Source organism: Dermochelys coriacea, chromosome 11, assembly GCF_009764565.3.
Source record: "Dermochelys coriacea isolate rDerCor1 chromosome 11, rDerCor1.pri.v4, whole genome shotgun sequence".
NCBI classification, from domain to species: Eukaryota; Metazoa; Chordata; order Testudines; family Dermochelyidae; genus Dermochelys; species Dermochelys coriacea.
This window is the reverse complement of record NC_050078.2, coordinates 77,296,929-77,308,006: the sequence shown is the minus strand read 5'-3', so window position 1 is coordinate 77,308,006 and position 11,078 is coordinate 77,296,929. Positions and strand designations below refer to the sequence as shown.

Genomic DNA, 11,078 nt, shown 5'->3' with positions numbered 1-11,078 from the left:
CTCCCCCCAGCTCTCCCCTTCCCCCTCTGCCTCACCTTTCCGTCTCCCCTGCTTCCCAAGCTCCCTGGCCCTCTTACCAGGTCCGTCTGGTCATATTCCCTGGTACAGCCACCGACATCACACCCATTGGCTCCTCACAGCAGCAGCCAGGGGGTGCACAGCAAGGGAGTACTGCAGCTGCCTCAGAAAGCATTCCCACCCCGCCTCACTACTTGATGCTCAGGCCTAGAAACTTTGTCCTGTTGCCCCCATCCCCAGCCTGAGGTGACAGCTGTGTCCTGACATTACATCACAGCCTTCTAACACTGCGCTATGACAATGCCAGGTAATGCTACATCATAATAGTGAGCTGTAGGCATGGCAGCATGATAAACGTGTGCACTGACCCACAATTATTTCCACCAGACTTTAATGGTCTTGGCAGCATTAGGGATAGTCCCCCATGGAACTGGGGAACCATTCCTAATGACCTGACCAAAAATCAGGTCACCAGTTCTCCGTCTGCAAAGGTGTGTGTGTGTTTCCTTACCTCCTCGAATTTGTAAGCAATCATGGCAAAAGCCTTGAAGATGGCATCAGTGGGGCCTGTGATGGTCACAATTCTTTCCGGACAGTTTCCCTCTGAGATGTTAATTCTTGCTCCACTCTAGAAAGAAAAGAAAAAAATCTTCTCATCCCATTAAAAAGCCCATCAACCTGACAGCCACACATGAACCATAGCTCGCTACTGACCTAGAGAAACAGGCTAGAGGTTTACCAATGACCTCAGCTCCTGCAATCTGACCAGTGCGTAGGCAGAGCCCTGCACCCATGTGGACTGCTGGTGGCTCCCCTCTAATGTAAAGGAACACTGGCAGGGGTCAAGTTCATTTAAAAAACAAACAAACCTTTTATTTGGCTATGACAGCCAATCTGTGCAAAAAAGCTCCAAGTGCTCAGACCATGAACTTGTAAGGCAAATTACTGGTTCAGGTAAATCTCCACTGAAGTTAATGGGAGCTTTCCCATTCCACCAAATGCATCCGATGAAGTGAGCTGTAGCTCACGAAAGCTTATACTCTAATAAATTTGTTAGTCTCTAAGGTGCCATAAGTACTCCTTTTCTTTTTTCCTGAGTATGGCATGAATAAAAACTGACAAAGGGTCTCTGGCCATAACCTACTTTTATTATTCTGCAGCTTGCTTAAATTTCTTGAATAATGGGTCAATGGTCTTTAAAACTGAGTAAGTGACTAATTGTATGTTTTCTCATAGCTAAAATCAAATGTCTGCAAAGCTCTAGGCAACTATACACTGAAGCTTCCACAAACTGGGCCATAGGAGCAAGGCCTTTCCATTAGTCTCCATGTCGCTTTCATTAGAAATCATTTCAAATGTCTGGGTAGCTCACCTCCTCCCGCATCTTTTTCACCGTCTCTCCTTTCTGAAATAAGATGCAGAAACACAACCATTAGAATAAAAAAGAAAAGGAGTACTTGTGGCACCTTAGAGACTAACAAATTTGTTTGAGCATAAGCTTTCGTGAGCTACAGCTCACTTCATCGAATGCATTCGATGAAGCTCACGAAAGCTTATGCTCAAATAAATTTGTTAGTCTCTAAGGTGCCACAAGTACTCCTTTTCTTTTTTGTGAATACAGACTAACACGGCTGCTACTCTGAAATCATTAGAATATCATCAACAGCTTCATCCAAATGCCTGTCCCGATACTAAAGCTTCAGAAAGTTTCTAATACATTTTCATAAAATACAAAAACATAAAATACAGTTTAGAAAGCTGGGAGAAGAGTTCACTCCCTGCTCCCACTCCTCAGTCCTGCCCTGCTAGAGCTTTGAAGTGTATTTGTATTCTGAGAATGGGCTATTAACAATTTCCTTTTCATACTCTACAGATTTTATCCCTGCATGTATTGGAATCAAGTCTGCTCACTTCACTGACAAAACAGCATTCAGAAAATTCTGATAGCGATTCACAATGAGTTTCTTCCTTTTCAAATGTCCTTCTCCATGGAAGAAACTCAAAGACATTCATATCCATCAAAAAGTTGACTAAACAATCTGAGTTTGATAAGAAAATAATGGAAAAAATAAGGGCCATGTGTGGAGGGACAGGCGTCCTCCCTCTTACCAATCATTGTAATGACCCCATCTTCTACCCATCTTGACCAATCTGTAAAAACACTTCAGCCTTCTCCAGTAATGGTCCTCCATAACACTGTAGTAATGTCTCTGCAAGCATTGTTCTTTGGGAGCAGTGCCATAGAATATCATGGCACTTTTCATAAAGGTCCACTGGGGCAAATGATAGTCTATGTTCTTTACTGTAAGTGCCATCCAATTTTGAACTTTAACACATAAGCACCTGTCCATTTTTCAGGAAGGTTGAATTGTAATTGGAGCAATTGTGTAAACAGGTCACCTATAACTCAGTACTCTGTTATAGAGGAATTGTCGGAATTTCTTTGTTGTTATGCTAATCTACCAAGGTTGTGAAGACCAATGTATTTACTGACATTTTGCTACTTTTGTGATGAGATTCATCTTTTTCCTTAATGTATCAGTGGGAACAAAATTATCACCATCCCAGAATGAACATATATATTAGTAGCCAGAGTGATGCAGCAACAGTAATAGATTCAAAAATTGACTGTATTTTAGATGCATTTTGAAAGGAGAACATTATTTGATTTCTTCTTCAGATACATTAATAATCTATCATGCAATCAGAGCAATAGATCCACATGATAATTTTCAGAGGTGTATAATGTAGTAGAATCATAGAATATCAGGGTTGGAAGGTACCTCAGGAGATCATCTAGTCCAACCCCCTGCTCAAAGCAGGACCAATCCCCAATTTTTGCCCCAGATCCGTAAATGGCCCCATCAAGGATTGATAATTAACAGCTGTAAAAATACAGGTTATAACTACTATACAACTAACATGTACAATGATGGAATTTAAAGAAATATTTACCTTCCCAATGATGCTTCCAACTTCCTAAAAAAGACCCAAACACAAAGACAGAAATTACAGAATTTAAGAAACTCCAATAAAATCTCATAGTGACGTACAGGAGTTGGTGCACTCACTGAGCTCAATGAATTATGAACTACCAGAGCGATTTTCAAATAGCGACAAAAAACACAGAGCAGAAAGGGAATTACTTCTTTATTTCAGAGGGGGTGGTCACATGTGTTTCCCAAAGGTACATGCTACTCTGCCCTGAGGAGGGTATAAACGCTGTTTTCTTTCTGAGCTGCCTCATAGACAGTGTTGGTTCTGAACTATGGACCCCGTTCAAGAGATCACCCCTGTTCAGGGCTGCATGTAAGTACATGCTTTCCTGAATGGGGCCTGGATGTCTGCAAAGTGAAGCCAAGTGGTTGTATGATCTCCTGGACAAGCTGGTTACGAAGCAGCCTAGAACACAGCTATAGCACTCTCATGGCATCGTGTGCAAAAAACAATATCTATGAAATAAAGGGGGGGGTTAACTTTTTTTTAAAGAAAATATGTCTCCTACACATGACTCTCAGAATGGAGCAATCCCCAGTTGTGTTTCAGTTCCATGGTACATGGCCCTCCTCCATGAGCATGCATGTCTTCTGGCACATTCAGCCAGTCAAGCAGAACGACTGGCTGTACATTCCCAGGTAGGCTGTATTACACTCCATGACTTCCCAACGCGTTCAGAAGCGGTTTGTGTGGCGGTTGATTAGCACAGCCATACCCACAGTGAGCAAGTGAGAGGAGTGTCTGTCACTCAGAGCACTACTGACACATGGGGGAAGAGGCTCACACCTTCCCAAATGCCATCAGTTGGAGAATTGGACCTTCCTCTAGAGCAGGGGTCAGCAACCTTTCAGAAGAGGCGTGCCGAGTCTTCACTGATTCACTTTAATTTAAGGTTTCACGTGCCAGTCAAGGTCTCTCTCTATAAGTCTATATATTATAGAACTAAACTATTGTCATTTGTAAAGTAAACAAGGTTTTCAAAATGTTTAAGAAGCTTCATTTAAAATTAAATTAAAATGCTGATCTTACGCCGCCGGCCCTCTCGGCCTGCTGCCAGCCTGGCGTTCTGTTCACCCAGACCGGCTGCGGGCTGAGCGGAGCCAGCGGCCAGGCCCCAGATTGGCAGCGGGCTGAGCAGAGCCGGCGGCCAGGACCCCAGACCGGCCACGGGCTGAGCGGAGCTGGCGGCCAGGACCCCAGACCGGCCACGGGCTGAGCGGAGCTGGCGGCCAGGACCCCAGACCAGCAGCGGGCTGAGCGGAGCTGGCGGCCAGGACCCCACACCGGCAGCGGACTGAGCGGGGCCGGCAGCTAGAACCCCAGACTGGCCGCGGGCTGAGCAGGGCCAGCGGCCGGGACCCCAGACCGGCAGTGGTCTGAGTGGAGCTGGTGGCCAGGACCCCAGACCAGCAGCGGGCTGAGTGGAGCCAGCTGCCAGGACCCCAGACCAGCAGCGGGCTGAGTGGAGCCAGCGGCCAGGACCCCAGACCAGCAGCGGGCTGAGTGGAGCCAGCGGCCAGGACCCCAGACCAGCAGTGGGCTGAGTGGAGCCGGTGGCCAGGACCCCAGACCAGCAGCGGGCTGAGAGGAGCCGGTGGCCAGGACCCCAGACTAGCAGCGGGCTGAGCGGAGCCAGCGGCCAGGACCCCAGACCAGCAGCGGGCTGAGTGGAGCCGGCGGCCAGGACCCCAGACCAGCAGCGGGCTGAGCGGAGCCAGCAGCCAGGACCCCAGACCAGCAGCGGGCTGAGCGGGGCCGGCAGCCGGACCCCAGACCAGCAGCAGGCTGAGCGGGGCCGGTGGCTGGGACCCCAACCCCTGCCCACATAGAGCGGGTACCGACCTTCTCCCTGGTTCTAGCCATTCTCTTCCTCTCTCTCTGCACTGAGCACAGGGCTGGGGGTGAAGGAGCAGGCTGGGGGTTGGGGTGTCAGGTCTGGCCAGAAGCTAGACTGAGGGAGGGGACTCAGGGTTGGGGCAGGAGGTTTGGGTGTGGAGTGCTTACCTGGGCAGCTCCCATTTGGTGCAAGGGTGCAGATGGGAATGTAGGGGGTGCAAGAGTCAGGGCACAGGGTGTGGGGGGGCTGGGTATGTGGGGGGTGCAGGAGTCAGGGCAGGGGGCTGGGTGTGTGTGAGGAGGATGCAGGAGTCAGGGCTGGGGTTGTGGGGGGATGCAGGGGTCAGGACAGGAGGCTGGGTGTGTGGGGGGTGCAGGGGTCAGGGCAGAGGGCTCGGTGTGTGTGTGTGAGGGGGTGCAGGGGTCAGGGCAGAGGGCTGGGGGTGTGTGGGGGGTGCAGGAGTCAGGACAGGGGGTTAGGGTCTTGGGGGTGTGCAGGGGTCAGGGCAGGGGGCTGGGGTGTGTTGGGGGGTGCAGGGGGCAGGGCAGAGGGCTGGGGTAGTGGGGGTGTGTAGGGGTCAAGGCAGGGGGCTGGGATGTGTGTGGGTGGTGCAGAGGTCAGGGCAGGGGGCTGGGGTCTTGGAGGGTGCAGGGGTCAGGGCAGAGGGCTGGGGTCTTGGGGGTGTGCAGGGGTCAGGGCAGGGGGCTGGGGTGTGTTTGGGGAGGTGCAGGTGGCAGGGCAGAGGGCTGGGGTGGTGGGGGGGTGTAGGGGTCAGGGCAGGGGGCTGGGGTGTGTGTGAGGTGTGCAGGGGTCAGGACAGGGGGCTGCGGGTGTGGGGGGGTTCAGGGTCAGGGCAAAGGACTGGGAGGTGAGGGGGGATTCAGTGAGAGGGCAAAGGGCTGTGGGGTCGTGGGGGGGTGCAAGGGTCAGAACAGGGGGCTGGGGTGTGTGTGGGGGGGTGCCAGGGTCAGGGCAGGCCCTGGGGGTGTGGGGGGGGGGTTCAGGGTCAGGGCAGAGGGCTGGGGTCGTGGAGGGGCTGCCAGGGTCAGGGCAGGGAGCTGGGGTGTGTGTGGGGGGATGCAGCAGTCAGGGCAGAGGGCTGGGGGTGTGGGGGTTGCAGGGGTCAGGGCAGGGGGCTGGGCTGTGTGTGAGGAGGGGTGCAGGGGTCAGAGCAGGGATCTGGGGCTGTGTGTGGGGGGTGCAGGAGTCAGGGCAGAGGGCTGGGGGAGCGTGGGGGGGTGCAGGGTCAGGGAAGGGGGTGTGGGGGCATAGGGGGGTGCAAGGTCAGGGCAGAGGGCTGGGGGTGTGGAGGGATGCAAGGTTAGGGCAGGGGGCTGCGAGTGTGTGTTGGGGGGTGCAGGGGTCACGGCAGGGGGCTGGGCTGTGTGTGAGGAGGGGTACAGGGGTCAGGGCATGGGCTGGGGTCGTGGGGGGGTGCAGGGGTCAGGGCAGAGGGCTGGGATGTGTGGGGGGTACAGGGGTCAGGGCAGGGGGCTGGGGGTGTGGGGGTTGCAGGGGTCAGAGCAGAGGGCTGGGGTGTCTGGGGGGGTGCAGGGGTCACGGCAGGGGGCTGGGGGTGTGACGGTGCCGGGGTCAGGGCAGAGGGCTGTGGGGGAAGGCGGGGGTGCAGGGTCAGGGCAGGGCATGGGAGGTGTGGGGGGGTGCAGGGTCAGGGCAGGGGGCTGGGAGGGGTGTGAGGGGTGCAGGGGTCAGGGCAGAGGGCTGGGGGAGCGTGGGGGGGTGCAGGGTCAGGGAAGAGGGCGTGGGGGGTGTGGGGGGGTGCAAGGTCAGGGCAGGGGGCTGGGGGGGTTGGGGGTGCTGGGTCAGGGCAGGGGGCTGGGGTGTGTGTGAGGGGGGCTGCAGGGTCAGGGCAGGGGGGCTGGGGGTGTGGGGGTCAGGGGTCAGGGCATGGGGCTGGGGACATGTGAAGGGGGTGCAGGGTCAGTGCAGGGGACTCGGGGTGTGGGGGGGTGCAGGGGTCAGGGCAGGGGCCTGGGGGGACATGCCCCGATTCCTCCCCCTTTCCCCACAGCCCCGGCCCCACCTCATCTCCGCCTCCTCCCCGCGGCTCCAGTTCCCCCCTCCCATGGAGGGGTCACCAGCTGATCAGAGGCAGGGAGGGAGATGGGGAGGGGCAGGACCCCAGCGTGAGGGGGGAAGAGGCGGGGGAGGGGGATGGAGGAGGGGCAGAACCCCAGCACGGTGGGGGAAGAGGCGGGGGAGGGGCGAGGGGGAGGGGCAGGACCCCAGCACGGTGGGGGAAGAGGCGGGGGAGGGGGAGGGGCAGGACCCCAGGACAGCGGGGGAAGAGGCGGGGGAGGGGGGACCTTGCCCGCCCTGCAGCAGCAGCTGGCAGGACCAAGCTTGTTCACCCTGCCCCCGCGGGCGGGGGGCGGAGAAGAGCGGGCCGGGGCGGGCAGGATTTCGGCTGGCTCACTGCTGCCTGCCAGGGGCCTGGCCTGGGTTCGGCTGCGGGCTGAGTGGGGCCGGTGGCTGGGACCCGGCAGGCAGCAGCGAGCCATTCAAAATCGGCTCGTGTGCCGTAGGTTGCGACCCCGGCTCTAGAGCCTCATTTCTCAGCCGAAGGATTGTGACCCTGGGGAGTTATGAGAGGCCAAGAGGGGGGAAGGGTTGAGAGGTGTTGAAACGTCTATTACAGTCTAAGGCAAAGGAAATCTCATTCCCCCACTCCCCAAAAACCCTTCTGCTTCAAGATCAAGGATTCTCTGTCAGCCTCTCAAAACACACCCACAAATCAATAATACAGGCTTATCACGGAAATGCCTTTTGCTCTTACTCTTCTAAGAAATGTAAGGGGACCGCAAACATTTTCGACTTTAAATACTAAGTCAGTGCCAACCGGAGGCGGTTGAGAAACGCTGCTCTAAAGCCGTGGAGTGGTGCTAAATTCATGCGACTTCAAGTGTATAGTAATGCTCCCTCGGTCTCGTCCTTCGCTGAGCTCTGCAAAGAGCTCCTTGCCTTTGAAAGCAGGAGATGAAGAGGAAGAGCCGTGACATCGCTGAACCTGTGCAATGGGGGAAGGCAGCTGCACCCCTGTCAGGGCTGGCCCAAGCAGGGAGCAGAAATTGCACCTCTCAAAGTCCCAGTTCCCTCCCAGGCTTCTGGAGCAGCACAGTGACATGCTGACCCTTGCTCGGGGCAGGGCCGAACAGCTCCATCTAGCATTTCATCTTTCTCCATTTGGTATAAACTGATTATTTCATTGTTACGGGCAATGGAGCTGAAATGAAGACAACAAAACGTGCATCCGCTCCTTACCTTTCCATGCATGAGCAGCCGGATGGTGAGAGTAACATTCAGGCCACCTTCTGAGACTTTTGATTCCATTTCCTACTGAGTACGGGAGATGGGTGGTAAGGAACAGGGAGCCCCCAAGGAAGGACAAGACAGCCCTAAAACAATCACCTGTAAGGAGACAGAGGAAGAGCTGCTTAGTGCTCCCTGCTTTATGAATCAATGAAGTCTACCAGCTGATTTCACTCTTTCCACAGCACCTGCTGCCAATGGCCGGGGACTTGGACATGGCCTTCGGCGGAACACGAACAAGCTGAGTGCTCACACGCTGCTTGGAGACAAGGGACATTTGTAAGGTTCTGTTCACTGACTGATGAGATGCTTTGCTCTGCCCTTGTCCTGCACAACTCCCATGATCAGGGCTCCTGAATACTCATGGGTTTGCTTCTTTGTTTTTGTTACAGTAAAAGGATGTGGGTGCATGCATGTGACACACCGTACATTGCTTGTGCGACATGGCAAGAGCTCGCTTCATGGGGCACATCAAAATCAGAAGAGTGAGGTAGGGGCTCACCCGCATCTGAGACAGACAAAGTGTATGTCTACACTGCAATTAGACACCTGTGGCTGGCCCATGCCAGATGACTCAGGCTTACAGGGCTCAGGCAAAGGGGCTGTTTACAGGTTCCCCTCCCACCTTGCAGGGTCCTAGATCCCAGGCTCCAGCCCAAACCTGAATGTCCACACTGCAATTAGACAACCCTGGAACCCAAGCCTGAGTCAGCTGGCACAGGCCAGCCGTGGGTTTTTAATCACAGCGTAAACACACCCAAAGAGTGGAACAATTCTTTATAATACACATTTTTCATCTTGCTTATAACCAAGACTAGAACCTACCCGGGCAGCTTTTCTTCCCAGAGTCTAGCTCTGCTCATGTGCTGCTGAACTTTTATTTTTGGTTTTCTCTTGGGTCAGCTCCTCGGCTTGCAGATCTCCAGCTTTACCAGCTGCCTAGGAATTCTGTAAGGGTAATCCCTGCTTGTCGAGAGCCGGCTCACTGCTACCCACACCTCAGGCAAAGTGGCAGGAATGGGGAAGAGAGAAGTGTGCCTTGGGTCATAGGGAGCCTGACATGCACCAAGGGCCAAAGCATTCTCTGGATGGCCCAAAGATCAGATAAACACAAAGGTGGCATGTGCTAAATTCCCTCTGGTCCTATGCCAAGCACACCTGGGTGCACCAGAGAACCTGGGCCAGATGTTTATCCTCTACAACTGCAGCTGGAACCAAACGCATCCAGTTGGCTATTATACTCACTAGCTGCCACAACCAGTGACGCTTTTTCCACTTGGTTATATGTGAGCTATAGACATTCATGAATCCATGGCCCAGAAGGGATCATCAGATCAAATAGTTTGACCTCCTGTGTAGCATAGCCCATTACAATTCACCCAGTCACCCTGTCCTGAGCCCAGGCATTTGTATTTGCATCGGCATATCGTCCAGAAAGGCATCCAGTCCGAAGACATCAAGAGATGGAGAATGCACCACTTCCCTTGGAGGCTGGCCCAATGGATAATTCCCCATCACTGTTAACAATCCTTGCCTGACTTCGAATTTGATTTCGGATGGCTTCAGCTTCCAGCCATTGCTGCTTGTTACATTTTTCTCCACTAGATTCAAGAGCCCTGTAGTATCTGGTATTTTTCTTCTTGTGAAGGTCCTTACACATCTCAGTTCCTTCCATTTGACTCTGAAACATCAGGTGCTGACCACAACCAGAAGCAGAATACGGGACTTAATGGACCAATCATTTCATCCATCTAACCCACCAAAACACGTGCCCTTAAGGCAATGGAAAACCCTCCCTCTCTCTGCTGGACCCATGAGTTGCCCTGTGGGACCATGAAAGCCAGCAGAAGACCACTGTACTACCTTCATTACAGCCATCTGCAATTGCTCTTGGTTTCCACACGGCAACGTTACATGATGGAAGAAATATCCCCTGGCACATACTCCTATGGTAGAAGGAGCTTTCTTGGGGAGAGAGGAGATGGGAGAAAGCTGCGCATCACTCGGATGCATGGCTGATTAAGCTAGGGTTGGGAGAAAATGGAATGACCAAACTCCATCTGTAACATTTTACATTCAGGAGGACACCATTCTATTGTTATTTGTATTGTGGCAGCCCTGGCAGCACCATGCCTCATGGATCAAGGCCCTTCTGTGGGTCCCCCTCTTCCCTTCTCCTTCCCCATCACTTTCTTCTCCTTCGCTCCTGTCACTGATGGAGATGTCTCCCCGCTCTCTTCCTGTAACCTCTCCATTCACCCCAGCAACCCCATCCCATACAGTTTCATGACCTCCCTTATCCCCACTTTCCTTCCTGTCTTTACTTCTCTCTTTCACTTTTCACTGCCTATCACTCTCATCTACTTTCTTCCCCTCACAATATAAGCATTGTCTCCCAACCATAAAACCCCACAGAATCAGAGCAATGTAGGACTGGAAGAGACCTCGAGAGGTCATCTAGTCCAGTTCCCTGCACTAAGGCAGGACTATGTATTATCTAAACCATCCTTGACAGGTGTTTATCTAACCTGCTCCTAAATACTCCAATGATGGAGATTCCACAACCTCCTTAGGCAATTTGTTCCAGTGCTTAATCACCCTGACCATTAGGAAGTTTTTCCTAATGTCCAACCTAAATTTCTCTTGCTTCAATTTAAGCCCTATCCTCAGAGGTTAAGGAGAACAATTTATCCTCCTCCTATTTATGTACTTTTTATGTACTTGAAGACTGTTATCATGTCCCCCTCAGTCTTCTCTTCAGACTAAGCAAACCCAATTTTTTCAAATCTTTCCTCACAGGTCATGTCTTCTAGACCTTTAATCATTTTGTTGCTCTTTTCTGGACTTTCGACTTTCTCTGTTTAGTCCATGTCTTTCCCTAAGCATGGTGCCCAGA

General features: G+C 53.1%; 1 protein-coding gene across 1 annotated transcript in view; it reads right to left on the bottom strand.

The window, feature by feature from the left end:
- The window catches only part of PCBP3 (poly(rC) binding protein 3), a 59,491-nt gene extending 55,584 nt beyond the window's left edge, over window positions 1-3,907 (bottom strand). Inside the window, exons 1-4 of the mRNA XM_043505793.1 lie at window positions 3,802-3,907; window positions 2,974-2,997; window positions 1,391-1,423; window positions 530-646 (exon numbers count right to left, since the gene is read on the bottom strand). Of these exons, the coding sequence (XP_043361728.1) occupies window positions 530-646; window positions 1,391-1,423; window positions 2,974-2,997; window positions 3,802-3,816 (189 nt within the window). The 5' untranslated portion in view covers window positions 3,817-3,907. The remainder of the gene's footprint in view (window positions 1-529; window positions 647-1,390; window positions 1,424-2,973; window positions 2,998-3,801) is intronic.
- Window positions 3,908-11,078: the final 7,171 nt, after the last annotated feature.